Source organism: Chiroxiphia lanceolata, chromosome 9 (assembly GCF_009829145.1).
Source record: "Chiroxiphia lanceolata isolate bChiLan1 chromosome 9, bChiLan1.pri, whole genome shotgun sequence".
Classification (NCBI taxonomy): Eukaryota; Metazoa; Chordata; class Aves; order Passeriformes; family Pipridae; genus Chiroxiphia; species Chiroxiphia lanceolata.
The window spans coordinates 19,721,285-19,739,090 of NC_045645.1; the positions used below are offsets into that span (position 1 = coordinate 19,721,285).

The 17,806-nt window shown below is 37.5% G+C and overlaps 1 protein-coding gene across 2 annotated transcripts in view; it reads right to left on the reverse strand.

The window, feature by feature from the left end:
• Nucleotides 1–501: 501 nt before the first annotated feature.
• The window catches only part of OLFM3 (olfactomedin 3), a 52,868-nt gene continuing 35,563 nt past the window's right edge, over nucleotides 502–17,806 (reverse strand). Inside the window, exons 3-6 of one of the 2 annotated variants that reach the window (XM_032696870.1) lie at nucleotides 15,933–16,088; nucleotides 11,863–12,082; nucleotides 4,606–4,712; nucleotides 502–2,959 (exon numbers count right to left, since the gene is read on the reverse strand). In XM_032696870.1, the coding sequence (XP_032552761.1) occupies nucleotides 2,282–2,959; nucleotides 4,606–4,712; nucleotides 11,863–12,082; nucleotides 15,933–16,088 (1,161 nt within the window). In that variant the 3' untranslated portion in view covers nucleotides 502–2,281. The remainder of the gene's footprint in view (nucleotides 2,960–4,605; nucleotides 4,713–11,862; nucleotides 12,083–15,932; nucleotides 16,089–17,806) is intronic. The other variant, XM_032696871.1, reaches the window with a different exon arrangement.

Here is a 17,806-nt window from a genome sequence, read left to right on the forward strand (position 1 = left end):
TTGCATCATGACTATTAGTCTAGTTTATGATGATACAGTAGAAAGAAGTTTTATTTCCCAATCTAATTACTAATGTTTTTAAGAATGCTGTCTTGGTGAAAAAGTTCTATTTTGTTGAAGTTACTCTGTAGAGAGAAAAAGTTAGGGTTTGCTTTATGGCTTTTGATAAAAATCTGAACATACTTCATTTTCATAAAACATCCCTGTATGACATAAAATATCTTTTTTAATGAGTAGTCATATACACTTTCACACATCACACAGAAGATTTCATTGTCAATACAGGAAAGTTGGTTACAGGAGGGAAATGATTTAATTTGTCTGTTTAGCTGAACTGAGTCTTGAAATTCTGTGTAACTGATTGTAAGGGATAACAGCTATCATTTCAACTAGGCAGGAGGGGGGAGATGGAAACAGGAAAGTAACTTTTCTCTGGTCATGTTGTAATGTAATTTGCTGGTTTTTTTTCCTTTATCAGTTCTTGAAACCTAATTAGCTTCCTTTTTTTTTTTTTGCAACCACTATGAAAAATAAGGCAATTTGTTCAGCTTCATATGGGGGCTTATATTATAAAGCAGATTTGTAAACGTAAACAGACATAATAATGAAAACGTTAATGAAGCTTAAGGTGGTCTTAGCTGACACATTGGTAGAACCAGCAAATAAAATGTCTTCAAAATAGATCTGACTTTTCAATTTCAAAGGATATAAAGAGGAGAATCCCAGATTTTGTGAGCTTCACAAAGCTTCAGCTTTCACTGAATTTTTTGTCTTTTTGCATTTTGTGAGAGCCCAGTAATAAAAAATCTTATTACTAGTGCTTAATAACATTACTTTCTTTCCATTTATGCCAAAAGAGATGAATAGCACCTCATTCCTTTTTTCTCAATATAATGTGCACTCTCCCCACCCCCTAGTTTCTAAATGCGATAGTATAGCAAGCCACACAGCTTTCATAAATATTTGTTTTTAAAGGCATCAGTTTTGACCATAAGTAACAATTCTACTGCTAGCAAAACCCAAACCTCTTTGCAAGAGGTTGGCCTCAGTGTTGTTGCCATTTCCTAGCAAGGGCTACCCAGTGCCACAGTGATCATCCAGGCTTTGTACCTTTTCCTTTGTATTTTCTCCTCGATTATGGTCATCCCAGAGAAGAGTTTTGTCAAAAGATAAATGTTCTTCTATTATGAGTAAGAAGACAGGCAGATTAGGGAAAGCAGCTTGACTTCTAACACTGCTCCTCACTGCCCCAGAACAGCACTCACGCTGTGGACTCACACTCTTGCTGCAGACATGGGCACCAGCCCACTTTCTGCTCCTCTCTTGGAAAGCCCAGATCAGGGAGTGAGCATAAACAAGGGCAATAAAATGGTGGAAGGGAAGAAAGCAGGAGAAAGAGACTAAGGGAGAGAGAAGCCAGCAGTATGAGATAAAAATTGGACAGGGCAAACAGTTGTAAAGCTGAGACGGGTATGAGGCTTCAGTAAGTGCCAGTGGTGAAGAAGAGATCTACCAAGCAAAGCTGAGAACCGGAATCATGCATCTGAGAAGCTACTGATCTTTCTCAGAAATAACAACCTTTTAGCAGATTTTTACCACTTTCAATTGACCATAACCAGAACTGCAATTATTTCAATATATTTTATAAAAAATAGTACTTAGTTTACTTTCACATAAGTGAAGAGATACAATTGCACAATGGTGGTTATAATGGTAGAAATACATACTGTCGATAAAATGTTTGCAAGAGATTTAAAAACATACTGTACAGCACCACATCTGAAATTGGGTGATGGCAAAATGAATCATACTCCATGTCTAAGTAAATTAAGTTACTAAATCTTTCTGAATAAATAAAAAAATACAATGTGCAATATGTGTCTGACACTACCAAAATGCTTCCTGAAGTTAAGCAATAGATTAAAACCAAAAATGAGGTAAAAAAAGACATTCATGCATTTAAGCCAACATTAGTCTCTGACTCTAAAATAAGGCAGATCATAATCTTTTAAAAACTGTCTTTAGCCACTTAAATTCTCTTTAGTGCTTTTCAAGACAAGGTCTTGACAGACCTTGTAGAATCATGAGTTAAGATGCTTTTATTTCCAACAGGTCATTTTAGACAGGCTCAGCCATATTTGAAATGCATTACATAGTAGAAAATGTTGCTTTTCCTTAATGAAGAAAGAAATGTAAATTAAAAGGAACTGAAAGAGATGGATGCTTTTAAAGTTAATCACAAATGAGACTGTTTTGACGGAGGGAGGTAAGGGAAAGAAAATTATGTGTCATCTTCAGTTTTAATGACGTGGAAGAGGGTGACGTTAAACAGGACTTGATGTCCGTTATTCCAGGCATAGAGAGCTCTATCTCTTGCATTGTAGTCAAGCATGGATATATGGAAATACTGATTATGGAAAGGAATGTCTGTATACTCGTAAGTGGAAGTTTTTGTGGAATAAGAATAGTAGACCTTGGCTCCTGTTAAGTGAGAGTTAGTAACATACAAGGTGCCACAGATCATGAAGGATTCTCCAGCGCTTCTCTTTGGGTAGCCTGTGCTCCAGCTCTTCAGCACCTCCAGAGTATCCTGGTTTAGCTGGCTGATGACAATGTTGCCTGCATTCTGGTTGGTGGCATACACAGCCCACAGCCCAATTTCATCTGCCATCAGATCAATATCAGAGAAGCCCCCCCAGGTGTAAGGGTAGACATTGTGAAAGCCAGCATACTCCAGGCTGCGCTGCGCGAGCACCCGCCCCGTGTCAAAGCTGTATTTGATGATGATGTTGCTCTGGTACTTGTTGAAATAGAGGGAGCCATTGTAGACAACGTGGTTGGTGCCTGCCCATTTGAATGGAAGGTTGTATGTCCTTGATTCAGCCCCACTGACAAAGTCTGCAATTGATTTATATTCACGGACAATTTTATTGTTAGTGTAACTATCCATGTACCAGACCTGGAAAGAAAACAAAGATTGGGAGTAAACGTCTGGAACACAATCTGTGGCAGATGAGCGTGATATGGCATGATGGATAAATTGCAGGAAAAGAGGGAAAACGGGTTTTAGATATGCAGCAGGCTATCAAAGTACAATATTGCCCACACTGCTGTTACAAAAGCATGAGGAACTCTTGAATTTCTGAATCAAAACTTACCTATACAGGTGAACTTTAAATATAACTGTTACGAACTACAGTGTCTGCATTTTCAGACAAATTTAATTTTGGATTATTCAGTGTTTGGGTCTCTGCTATATGGGGCTTGCTTAAAGATATTCCCAGAGACTAATAATCTAAGAGAGAGATGGAAAACGGTATGCGAGCTAAACTTGAATTCATACTTAGGAATAAACGTGGTTGAATTTTTTTCAGCTGAATCTCTAATCAATGAAAAATAGTCTGTTCTTAGTAAAGAAAACAAAAACAATAGCAATGAAACCAGTAAAGTTTAGAAACCATTTTTTCTCCTTAAAACAGAATCATAAATTTGTTTTAATGTGCTGTATGCAACTTCCATTCCCCTGTTTTTTCCTTCATGCATTTTGCCTTTTCTCCTTTTAATTTGTCAGAGGACAAATGAAATCCCTACTAAAAAAAAAGAAGAATGATTTCTGGAGGGTTTTTTATGCCAATTTCGAAACTGACATGAACAAAATATTTGTATAAACAGCAGTTCAGCTTCTGGCTGCCCATTACTTGGTGCAAGGAGGGTTTTGCATGGTTTGCGTGCACAAGTAATTTGTGTGCTGCTTGAAGAGGGGGGAATGTGGTGGCTGTCAGGGGAGGGGGTGGCAGGGTGTGCTGGGACAGGACTGCACAGGGAGCAGGTGCTGATGGAGACAAGGACTCATGGGGATGGTTCTGGAGCAACCACTGGCACTCTGATGTATCAGAAGAAACTTTTTCAGGATAAGATGGGGCTGAGTAGAGTTTGCTGCTCTCCTAAAGTTAATTGAGATTTCCAGAGTCAGTAGTAAACCTGTACAGACACAGCAGGCAGGGAAGAGCTGCACACAAATCTTTAGTTATTGCTATTTTTTTTTTTCTATAGTCAAAAAGCTAATGTTGTGGGTCTCATACAAATGAAACTGTGTTTTGACTTCCAAACCCCTTTGGACAGAGCACCTGCTTAAAGCTGTGTCCTATTTTAGGTCCAAACAATAACATAACTTGGATATGATGCAGAAAATGGCCTGAATACAGATTATATGGGGCCTAATCCTGTAAATTTTAACTGTGCTGAATTACAAGTCATGCTCTTGACTAAAAGTGTGGATGTTTGTTTTATAGTACTTGAGTTCTTAAAGACCCAAGCTCCATTAAATATGTTAGGAAATAAAAAGGAAGTGTACTCAGTTCAGAGAGATGTTTGTCATCCCTGAAAAAGCTAAAGGCATAAAGGTGCTTAGCTAACTTTTGTCTTTGGATATTTTTGCACAAACACTGTTACTTTTTCTCTGAAGATGTTTAAGTGTAAAAATGACTGAAGTAGAAGAAACATGCTTGGGAGTGTAACTTCCTAGGGGGAAAATACATTTTTAAGGATTAAAATAAAGCAAGTAAAAAAAAAGGGGGCACAAAGATAGTCAGTGCCTTTACATACTCGGTTATTTTTCTCCGATGCCAACGGATCCGTCATCCAGGCTCCAAATCGGGTTCCGGATATCTTCACTGTAATGGGGCCTGTAATTTTCATCAATTTGCCGCATGCTGAAATTAAAAAAACAAATGCATTAATGCAAATAATTGCACAACTCTCCTTGACATCTGTCAGAGCACAGGACCAATTGCTCTAAACTAAATTGTGGCTCCAGGGGATTCAGACTTATGTTGAAGATGAATTGTCATCTTCGCTGAAGGAACTTTTCCATATCTTCTGAGCTGAAGTGAAGAACACTTAATGATAAATGAAATGAAGACATAATCTTGTCACTTTTGCCTTCAGGAAGTTCAGTGCACAGCTAGGACTGATGGATGTTTCAGTTTTCCATTGACCAGGGTAACAGGGTGGTTAAGGGCACACAGGAAAAAATGAGCTTATACACAAAGCAAACTGTACACAAAGCTTGTGCCTGATTGCCCTGTGGTTGCACACATGTAGCTGTTCCAGGACTGGGGGCTGTGTGAAGAAAGTATGAGAATTACTCAGCAAGCTTGGCTGTATCACTTGGCTTCTAATTCATTAGACTGCCTCATATTAGACTGTCTGGGAGGAAATAATGAAAGTCGATATGATCTTGGATGCTGACCTTCCTAACAATCCAAAAATCTATATTTTAGGGGACATTAATAACATTCTTATTAACAACAAGCTCCTGGTGGAATTACCAAGGATTAATATCACATAGTGGTGTGCAGGTGATTAGGTGAAATACTCTGGTTTTACAGAAAAGATGTTCCATAAGAATGTGAAAAGTGAAATATTTCACTAATTTTTTTAATCTAAAAGTAAGTACTTCTCTGTGCTACATGGTTGTGCTGTACTGTATAACCCTACCTATCTAGAAAATGTGGAAAACAAACTATCTGGTGTTGAGAATGAATTTATTCAGTTCAAAAGAGGGTCACATTAAGCCTAAATTTTCTACTCTCTGTAACTGGCAAGGAGTGTAATGTACCAGTCTGTTTCCCTCACTTAGAATGGGGTTAATGCTATGGTGGCAACTCAGAGGCTGCTCGTGGAGTTTTTGTTCAGAGCCAGGGAAGTGGGGTGTATTGGCAATGAAGATAACTGAATACATGCTGAGACCTCAGTGAGCAGGGTAGGCTGTGTCTATTTTCCAGGTTGATTAAAAGGCACTGTTATTCACAGATCTCAATCTATGGACGTTGTAATATTTTGAAATTTTTTTTGGAATTTCCTATTTTAAAGAATCTTACAGTTTTTTTACAGTTGATTATCATTGTACAGATTTTTTTACTCTGGATTTCTCTGTAGACAGGCTGCTATTATTGTGCACTGAGTGCTCTTATTCTACAGCTATGAACTGCTATTATCTTGAAAGGTACAGGATTATATCCCACGAGGGTGAAGGCTTTTGTTTTTAGATGGTATGTTAGTAAATAGTCTCAGAAAAGGGCATGAGATAAACTCAAACCTTCAGAAAGGATAAGTTTGGAATTTGGAATATTTAATTAGGAATAAAATTATCAGAAAACTAGTAATAAGTAGAAAGAAATTGGAAAAAAATAATTACTGCTGAATTTGTAGTTTTTAAAATAATTAAAATGCAGTGAATGTATGAGTTATAAGGTATACTAATTTCTGCCTTTAAACCACAGTACTTAAATTAGTAGGAAAACATAAGCAAAGAATTTGGAATCTGAAACAACGTTTCTTCTATTAAAAAAAGAAATCCAGGAAGTTAAATGTGGAATCATATATGAGTTGTGAAATTTTGCTTCTGAATGGAGAAAACTTGTGGAAGGGGCCTATGGCAGAGATGTGAGGATGCTCTCAGAGCCCACGTTTGTGTCTGGGCTGGGTAATGCCATGTTGGGGGCATGACAGGGCAGCATGACAGTGTGCCTTGAATTTGCAAACTGTGGCTGGGGGAGCGGGGCGGGGGCCAGGCAGAGCCAGCGCTCAGGGAGTGCAGGCAGAGCATGGGGGGGGGGGGCAGTGGGTCGGGTTCCTCAGCCAGGGCAGGTGTGTGAGAGCTCACAGGTTTGCTCCCCAGCCTGGGTGTGTTTGTGGGTTGTGGGGAGCAGCACAGGCACACACTGAGCTCGAGGCCCCACATCTCCAGCAGAGGTGTAAAAGCAGGTGATGTGTTTGTAGAACGTGCCGGCTGCTGTGAGGGGTGTGCACACAGCTCCGTGGGTGTTTGTGCACGTGATGATCCATATGTGAGTGGGGTTTTTGAGTCTAGCCAGAGAAGGGTGTTGAGAAATTTGTATGTTTAAGTGTCTAGTACTGTGGTTCCTCTGCTGCATTACTCCTATTTATCTGAATGTACAGTTCACTGATTGCCAGTTGAAATGAACCAAGCTGCCTTCCCCTGTGACAAGAGTCAGATGCTTTCAGAGAACAGTCTTTCAAAATGTATTGAGATGCTGTTCAGTGTGAAAAAAAAGATGATATTGTACTTCAGCCACTAAATGATCATCAGTTTGAATCAGGGTGTATTTATGTGATCAATTTCTTATTCTCAAATAACATGTAGTGATCAAGAAAGGAAGACTGTTAGGACAGCTGCTTATAGCTGAGGGGCGGCTGCTGACTGAAAAAGTGACAGTTTCTCTTTTCAGCACAACAAAACAGAGCATCTTGTAAGAGGCATGAGGATTTTTTTCCTCCTGCCCTACAGTATGACCCATCTTTCCTTTTCCTTATTCAGTTAACAGAAACCCATGGATCTGCCTATTTGTGTTATAATTTGATGGAACTGGTACTTAAGACTAAGGAGTAATACTACAAGTATATTTTCTGTATATGGTAAGTTATTCCTATTGTAGTGATAATTCATATCCCATTAGCAGGTTTCTTCTGTAAACCTCAGCAGTACTTGAGGTCTGCTGACCTACTTGCTCACAGCATGTACAGTAAAAAGGAAGCAGCAGAGCTGTCAGTGCCCACCTCTGTCCTGTCACTCCAGCCTCCTTACAGCTGAAAGATCCTTCAGCACAGGAGCTTAATATATAAAGTCTCTGCCAAAATTCTAGTCATTTAAGTCTAGTTGCAGACAGACTTTAATAAAATTATTGACATGATTTTTAAAAACGGGAAAAATATTATTTACAGTTGTTTACCCTCACCCTTACTCCAGCTGCAGATTGTTTCAAAATCTCACTCTTCTGTTAATTTGCAAAATGTTCAGGACCAAGTACATGCATGTCACCTCTTTTGAGTAGTGAGAACTCAAACCAAGCAGTAAGTCCTTTCAGTTCAGAAAGTACTGCTTGAAAGAACAGGACAAGGCCCCAAAGCAAGTCTTGGTTGAATGGTCAACCTTGATAAATTAGCTCACGCTGTTTTAAACTGTTTAAGTCTGCAAAGGTAAATTCTGTAGAAGTAAATTGTCCCAAGTATTCCACAAATCAACATATTTGCTTAAATACTGGTCCTGTGAATACAGAGAACCTATTGCTGAGAGATGATGCAAAGCAACATGACACGTTTCTCTCAAAAAAGTGACTGAGGCCAAATTTTCCTCCTCTTCTCAATGAAATTCCTCTGCCCTTCAGTTCACATTTTACTCTGTCAAACTGTCAGACAGTCCCCTAATGCAGCGATGCTTCCAGTATTGGATCAGAAGAGAATCGAATGAACACAATTATGAAAACCATAAATCTAATTTCTCATTCTTCAAGAGAAAGGCGGTGTTGTTTTCTTCAGTTCTGTCTTTTGGAGCCCTGCCTTCAAATGCGTCCACCCATTTGTTACAGCAGACCTATAAAAATTGGCAGAATTGGAACAATTTATGTGTTGTTCATTATAAAGTAGCAAGTGTGCTGTCTGGGCTGAAGTGTTATTGACTTACTAACATAGTGAAGTAATTTATTCCAGGTGACTATCACAGCATTTTGATGATACATTACTACAGTATGCAGTTTATGAATCTGTTTAACATTGAAATAATTGGTTATAGTGACTTTATAAGGATAATTCTCTTCCAGCTTGCCCAAGCCTGATCTTGCATTTGATAAAGGAATTAAATGAGTGACAACTCTCTCAAGAGTAAAGCTCAATATAATGTCTAACAGTTCACTGACAAAACAAGGCGAGTTTCCTCTGTGGTTTTAAGCACTTCCAACTTTGTGTTCAGTCTAAGAAATTTCCCTTACTCCTCCACCGAAGTTGGTAACAGCTGCTTCTTCTCTACTTAAGTGTAAAACATGTTGATCTAAACCCAGTCTGTATTCTCAGCTGCAGAATGAACCTCTTAATTGTTTGTGTGGCTATACTAAAATTGATCCTGCATGCTGAGGTGTTTTGCTAGGGAATGGTAATACTAATATACTGAAGGGAGGATCATTTATTTAACATTTTTCTGGCATGGCAAGTCTTGGAGTCTGAAATGAAATGAAAATTCCAATTAGTTTTCAGTTGTGGCATTTCTTTAGCTCACTTTGTATGTAGAGAACTAGAACATAGACAAATGGAATGTGAAATGGGAATCACTTCTGGATTATGAATTTTCCATAGCTATGAGGTGGTGGAGAGTTAAAACTAGCCTATGCATTTTTTTTTCCCAGCATGGCTAAAGCCTCCTTGCCACTCTTTCTTCTGTTTTGGTTTATAGCAATATAGCAATTTAATTCCCTGACAGGAGAAGGACCAGATGCTAATAAGAAGGTGGGTCAAATGTATCTTCATACTAGCAAATGTTAAGAAGTTCAGGTACACTAAGAAAAATGGTAGCTTTACTTATTTTTTTTCCCTCCTTTCATAAACACATTATGACAAGAACAGGAGGGTTCCAAGCACACTGTGCAACCTGCACTCTCTTCTAAATGTACATGTCTTACAGGACTGCCAGCAAAGGACCCATATGCACGTAAGTGTACATGAATTTGGGGTGTGTGCAATCACATGCACTTTATTCCTATGCGTTTAGTTGCATGCACCCTTGTAAAGCTTTGTGAACAAATTTCTCATCAGCTTCTTCCTGGATTTTCTCTTATTTCACAAAGAAGCAAATTCCAGCCATCACAACTGTTGTGGTAATCACTAAACCTCACTGAAAATAAGACAACTGCTTACTATATGTTAATGATGTTGACAGTGTTGCCAGTGCAGATGGAAGATCCCTTATAAGTGGCCAGGACAACATAAATAATACATTATATGGCTGAAAAACACCTGCTAGGGAGAAGAATGGAAAATAGCTATTGCACATGCTGATTAGATAATTATATTGTGAAATGCAACAAAATCTGTGAAAATTCCAGCCAGATCCTGTGGCAGCCTGCTGCTGCCATAGGCTTCTGGCTGTCAGATTGGCAGGGACAGTCACAGCTGGACCATCTCCAGCGTGGTGAATGTGGCCAGGAAGAAGGTGTAGGCTCGAAAGCTGTTTTCCCCTTATGCTTCCTGATCTGAACTTTCAGGAGTTACAGCAGGCCTAACTGAAGCTGTTTTTACTTTAAAAGGGACAGGTGAAAAAACCAGCCACTCCATTAGCTGGTGAGCATAAAAGTCGTTTAAGCATCTGAGACTAGGGAGTAATGCCAATAAGGATGAATGAATCTGTGTCAGAGCTTGAAAAAGTCCACTCCCTTTTGATAATGGATATGCTTAATAATTTATTTTATACAAAAATTTTCTCTCTACTGTTAATATACGTAATTTTAATAGGAGTTTTTTCCATTAGGTATGTCAAGAGAAATAGAATATGTTGCAGGAATTCAGGATAGATAGAATGAGAACATACTTAGTAATTTTGTTGTTTAAAATATATCTCACACTGTAGTCACTTCACTAACCAACATTACAAGATGGCATAAAATCAAAGAAAACCAAGATACTCATTAAAGATAAACTGATGATTTTTGGTGTCTAATAACTTACTCTAACCCTCACTATCAGAAAATACTGCCTATTCATAGAAATCGTTTTGCTTGCTGTGGTATTGCAACACAGATATTTTCTCCTGACTGTCTCCTGTCAATGCAGTAATGTGCTATTATCTGTGTGTACTGAAGGGAAAATAGGATCATAAGAAATTTGTGTTTGAAGAGGTATTTCATGTATTTTAGTGCATCATCACTGTGCTATTTCCAGTGTAAAATAAAGAACCTGAAAATAAATAATTTGAGAGGCTAACTTAACCTAGTTTTTTCTCATTCCATTGCATCACAAAAATAAGGAGGCTCTGCTTATCTGTCAGCAAGATATTTAAGGTCATGTGTAGCACTTAAAAGTAAACATCCCACACTTGATAACTGAGACACCCATCACAGGACTGAACCTTGGAATTTCTAGTTTATTGATGTTCAGTGTTAACATACAAAGTGTTTGTTTTTCATAGTGGGGCTGGGTTGTTGCAGTAGCGATCCATTCAGGAGTCTCAGAATGGACGGACAGACTGGGGAAAGGGGAGATTGCATTGTGTTTGTAAGGCAGGTAGGTTCTACTGATCCCTCCTGGGGTAATGGAAATTAAGGCTGACACTTGAAAATGATACTTCAGGCTCTTAGTTTTGGTGGCTGATATTGGGCTAGCACTGGTTTTCAAAGATGCTCAATGTTTGACTTTTTCTAACTAAAGCCAGCATGTGAGCAGCCAAGATGGAGGCTGCCTGATGCAAACCTAGTGCAGTGCTCACTGGGTTTGTTGCTGTGCTTCCTACAGAAATCATCCTTTGTTCCCTTAAATTAGGTGTAATGCTTAATTACATTGAAATGCAAATTGGACAATGGCACATCTCTCTTAGTGCTAATATTACAGGTCTAAACACAGTACAGCCAGAGTGGCCTCTCAAGTTTCATAGCAAAATGACAGGGTTATGATGTGGACATCTCAAAACTGATTCCAGTCTACTTCCCACTAAATTTTTTTTACACTGACATCCCAAGGGTGACTCTAGTAGCAATGTCTGTCTGAGCTTTTTTGATAGAATATTTGTAGCTCTCCAACTAGTTTGCAAAACTCCTAGATTTTGAAATTGCTGCCTGTTATAATTTTCCATCTTAATTCCTTCTGTATACAGTAGGGCAGGTCATTATCTACGATACACTGGCACAAAGTAACTGACCTTAGCTTCAGTTACTCTTGGCTTTTATTAGGGTAGCACAGAGCAGAATATAATGTGTAGTCTTTCATCAAACAAAAATAAGCCCCAAACTTAATCTTTAAGAGAGACAACTAAAAATACACAGCCAAAGAACCAAATTTGCCATGAACTTGTTAACTCACTGAGCTTTTTCATGCAGTCTCGAAGCCTGGTTTCTAAGCTGAGGACGCGCTGGTGTAGTTCGTCATAGTCATAAGCACCAATTTCTTCCTGAATCCCAGTGAGCACAGTAGACAGATTCCTAATTTCCTCCTTGAACTGGGTGATTAATTTGGCATCAGTTTTGTATTGTTCCAGAACTGGGATCAGTGGCAGGAGCTCATCCATCTTTTCTTTCAATTCCTGTTAGAAGCAATCATATGTCTGTTACTGCAGTTTAAAGGAGTTCAATCCCATAATTTCCTTTAATGTAATATTTATGCTTGATTACTGAAGTGACTTGAAAATGATTATTTATTTTAGTTACAGATCTACAATTAGTCTATTTTGAAAGTGTTAGAAACCTCAGACTTAATGGTAGTAAGCAGCAGATAAAATGCATGAGAGAACTGTTTTTCTACTTCAAGGAAAGGATTACCTTCAAGTGGATCTCAACCAAACCTGTTGAAGGTCTGACTTTCCATCTATAGGATATAAACCCTCACTAAGTGTGTCTTTCTTCAGAAGATGGTTAGGCCTAAATGCACAGTAGTGTTCAAGGAGGTCATACCTGGTTTACAGTGCTGTCATACATAGGATGAGCTGTTAATTTCTATTTAATTCTTTAGAAATACTAAATTAATCTTTTTCTCAATGCGTGTTGAGCACTGTTCAGTTCTGTTCCAGACATAGTGATATATGCCTCTTCCTTTTTAAGTAAAAAATCCATGGTTCTTAACTGTGATTTGTATTAGTCATCCTGCTACATCACTAGGTGTCTTCAAACTTCCTCAGTTCTCTCTTTTCTGGACTACCATAAATATTTTTTTGACACATGCAGTTGTTGTTGCATTGCCAATCTTATTCTTAAACACTGATTAAATAAAATAAGGCTCCACTTTGGAATCTCAGATTGCCACTTCCTCAGATTTTTTGCCGTGTCTCATACTTTGAGAATCTGTCTTAGTTTGTAACCAATACTGGCTGCCCATTTTTAATTTCTTAATTATTCTTTTAAATGCGCTAATAATACAGGCTTTATTAAATTTAACCTAATTGTTTGAGGTGTTTTTTTGTTTTGTTATTATTCCATAGAAAACCTCAAAGAACCTGCAGTCAAAAGGTCTTGCTTTATTGAAAAGTAGACAGGTTTGTCCCTGATGTATCATCCGCATGAAGAAATTTGGAAATCTTTTTATAATATGTGGGAACAGCAGGACTTCCATAAGCAAATGCCAGAGAGATATGAGGAGATGCCAAGGTGGACAAAACAAGGCAAAGATGGAAATAAAGCTTTGTTAGATATTAGCATTAGGTGGTAATAGAGATTGGGAACAGTTTAGGACACAGGGGTTATTGAAAGGGTTAAAAAATCAATAGCTGGAGTATTCAGTAGGTTAAAGGGGAAAGCAGAAGAGAACTAAATGGAAGGCCAGGCACCAGAAAGAGGCTGAGCAGCAAATGTGTCAGAGGTTGCTGTGGTCACTGAGGTGTGCAGAGACACACACATTTGTTACACCATTTGTCTCAGAAGATGCAATAAACAGGGTAGGACATTTCCAAAATAAATTACATGATGATGCCAAATGCATTTTTGCTAATGAGATATGAAAGAAGCTGGTAGGCAGGGTCAGCATTTGGGCTGCTTGAAGATCTATCTCTGAATTTTTGCCTCTCAAACCTGTTCAAAGACAGCTTGAGAGTTCTGCAGTATCTCATCACCCAGCTAATATATGCATATTGTCTTAAGAATTTTTTCATATTGGAATTACTACTACCTTGAAATAAAAACTTTCATGTGTACATCTCGCACACAGGTCATCTCAATAGCTGAAAAATTCATTTTAAATTATCAGTAGGTATGTCATTATACAGGGATTTGAGAGTATTAGTTCTGTTGGTTCTGTTCTCAAGGTTATGGTAGCAGAATTACTGAAATGGAAAGGAAGAAGTGAGAAGTCTTTTTGTTTACAGTTCAAATTTTTTTTATTTGTCTGTTTTTATTAAAAGCTTAACCTGAACCTACTTTATGCCTGTTAAAATGAATAGCTTTTTTTCCTCAATGACAAGAGGAGTAAGCTTTGTGAGAGCGAAAACAGAGCTCCAGAAACCAAAGTTCTTGTTACTTCATTTTGAAATCATGAATTTAGGCTTTGGTTCTGTGCGGCAGTGAATGGCCAAAAATCATGGGTAAACCATAATGGAAAAAAAAAAAAAAGGAAAGCTTGTGAAAACTCATGAAGATAAAGTGTCTTTAAGAGAATTAGTGAAGGCAATGAGTTCCTGGTAGGATTTATGCCAGATGAGGAATCATTTGAGCAAACCTGCTGTAACTTTTTGTGGAGAACAGGTACCTCCTGCCTGGTGGAAATGCAGATTTGGCTGAAGTATGACCATATGCTCAATTGTGATCTGGATCAAATTTGTACTCTTTGGTTCTGATCAATATGAAAACATAGCTTTAGAAGATCTCATTTCAGTAAATGATATAAAGTTGGTTTTGGCATTGTCATGATAAAATAAAAAATTATTGTTTTCTCCTGACACTCCTAGCTTGTTGCTACGATGAGTGGTACAAGTACTAATTTGTATTGCAACACCAATAGGTGGTAAATGTATTCTGGCACTTCGAGCCTGCTGATATGAAAGGTTATGCTACATCCAGAATGAATTTCTTTGTCTTGGGAAAGATAAAGCACTGGAATTTTAGTAGATCAAATTTCAGAAAGCCAGCAGCATATTGTATTGTGTTGACCTTTTAAATTATTCTATAACTTGATTGGCTGGAACTCTTTTATACTCCAGGCTAACTGTCAAACTGAAGTTAAATGACTGGCCAATACAAATATCGAATATTTAAAAGGTTAGAGTGCTGGAGTAATCTGCTACCTTTGACATTGTGTATCAGACATTCAAATTTTGATATTTTGTTCCCAAGGAAAACTATAATGAGAATACAGAATATATAATGGTATTATACAAATGTGTTGTTATTGTGGCAACGAGGGGTGAAAGGCAAAAAAGGTGGAGATGTTTCTTCCTACTTGAAAATAAATGGAAGCATATGCTCAAACTCTAAACTAAGAACAATGACCTAATCAATAAAGTTTGGTAGTCAGATCATTAGTGTACTTAATTCCTGACATTGTTAAGACCCATTGGATATTCAGTGTCTCTGAAAAATAAATTAGACCCCATTGGCTATGTAATTATATAGGTATATAACTCTAGCACCAATTAGAAAATTAAGTTAATTTTATATGAACTTTTATAAACACTTCAAAAATATGTATTTAACATAATTTTCATAATGTATTTTCTAGAACGTATTTTGCTGTCTTGCAGTCTCGAAATGTCAGTTTATCAGACTTGCTATTTAAAGACCTTAAATATGCTCTTGTGATGTTTTTTCCTTTAAGAGTACTTCAGGTAGCTTTTTCAGAATACACAATGCTATTCTGTAATCTCTGCAACCCTTCTCTGGATTAGCTTGTGGTTTTTGTTGTCAGTGAAATTCTCTGGAAGTCTTTTTTTAATCACACAAATGTGACTGGGATTGACTGCCCTCCTCCCCATCCCAAATTCAAAACAGCAAACCTTCAGAGATGAAATTAAATCTTAATTATACTGGATAAAAATTACAATAACCAGATTTATTATAGGCTTTCTTCCCTTCAACTGCAGTAAATGTCAAGCAATACTAAAAGCGTAGAACTCTTGTTGTTTGCTATTAATTCCATTAGATCTCCCCATTTATCACTGGAACTTGAATGAATATAAATGTCTCGGTATGACATGCACATTGATACACAAAAAACCAGGAATCTGTTTAAAGTGACATTTCTGTAATGACTTAATTATTAATAGTTCCTCCCTATTACAATTAAATTGATCAGAGCAAAAGATTATCATCATAAAGGAAGATTTATTATGCTTTTCCTTTTAATGATGCTCTTGTATGAGCATTTCAAGCTGAGACCTTAGCAGTCCATGCATTGCTACATAGTACATTGCTTCCAGCAGGCTTCGAAGTTATTGTTAAAATCAAACCTACTTGAAAATGCTTTGTCATTAATGTCTTCCGATCATCTTCAATTTGCCGAAACTTGGCCTTCAGCCCTTTCATTTGTGTTTCCATTTTTAAAACATACTGGAAATCCCTCTGAGTCCGCAGATTTAAAACTTCAATAGATTGAGACATATTCTGAACCTGTTAAAGAAGAACACTCTCTAAATGCACTTTTTGTTGCTTTATTTTTTTCCCCGGTTAAATGTCAGGCAATAAAACGTGCTCGTGTCAGTGCTTTAGTTGTGAGTCATTCATACCACAGTACAGTTCCAAATTCCATAACTACATGACAGTACAAATATTGGGGAACAGGGCAAGACCTTGAAGCCATAAATTATTTGGACTAGTTCTGTGAGGTAAAGAGAGGGAGACCCTTTAAGCACCATTATCGATGGGCTCAAAAAAAAGCTGTCAGGCAATAGAGTCTACTTTGACACCTGTCCAGGTCACTGTTTTTCAGAAAGTGCTATACAGCATTAGTTTCCTCCCAAGCACTTTGGGAGGACAGGACTGAAATTTGGAGATTTTGGTTAGTACGAAGAGCATGCTTTTCATTGCTAGGCAATTATATAATAATTCAATATAAGGAATTCATAAGATTATCCAGAGATAAGCTGGGGTGTGTCAATCATCAAATAGGTGTTTGCTCATAATTCTGTAAATAAGTGTAAAATTAGAAATTTTATCCAATTGTTTCAGCAGTAGGAACCCACAGTTTTTTCAGATGAAAAGTAGAGAATGTTCAGGTAACTTTTGTAGAGTAAGTGACTTTGTAGATATTGTGAGCACTTTTACCACAGTGAGACAACAGTAACTGTCATCTAGAGTAAATTATACATACTTCTAAAAGTTTCTGTTATGAAAGCAATGCTTTTGCCAGCCATAAAAATGATACATTTTCCAAGTGCAGTTGCTGTATTTCAATAACTGTTTTCCCAAACCATGAAAAAACTAGACTGCTGTAAATGTATTAGGCACCATGTTGAAGATCTGGCTCAAAAAAAACAAACAAAAAATTTACCTTCCTAATAACCCAGCAGTATTCCTGCTGTTTGCAAGAATATGTGATGTTTGAATGGATATTCATGTTTGAAACTAATACATGATCTAGAGAATGTGTGGATTCAGAAAATACTCTTAAAAATAGTATACATTAGTTATTGCACAGTCACTATTAGCAGTTCTTAGGATTTTTAATGAAAAAACCAATGTTTCTTGTTTCTTTGCATTTTAATTGTTCAAAGCAGGCAAATAAAGTCCTTTGGGTACTGGAAGAGCTTTGAGCATTTCCATTTGGTAGAAGAAACATTCACACAGAGCCTCTAATTAAAAGACTGCATGGACTTAGTGAAGTAATAATATGCCATTACACATCCATGTCTGCCACAGTTCCAATCATAAGAAAATAGCTTTTAGAGACTAATGATTTAGGTTCTTTTCTGTGGCAGCTCAAAAACTATGTTGTGATCTTAATGCATCTTTTCAGCCCCCACCTCAAAATAATTTTTTTTACCGTTAATATTTTAGTATTTGGGAAATATGCTGGAGCAAAGACTGAAGTCTTCCTTTCTTAAGTAAACAGATAGCATGACAGGAGCTAACTCCTCTTGTGCTGGTTCATCAATGCTCTCTCCATGCAACTCACGCTATGGGCTCTGTCACAACTTCTAAGTGCCTTCTGAAGTTCATGGGAGGGCAGGGAGCAAAAATCTGTGAGCATCTGGCAATATATTAGCACTGGAATCATTTTTCTATAGCTAGAAAAATACTGAAAATTGTATCCTAAAAATATATGTTTAAATCTACATTTTATGTTGCTTTCTGCTGCTGTTGAAACACTCTCTCAAGCCTCAGGTTCT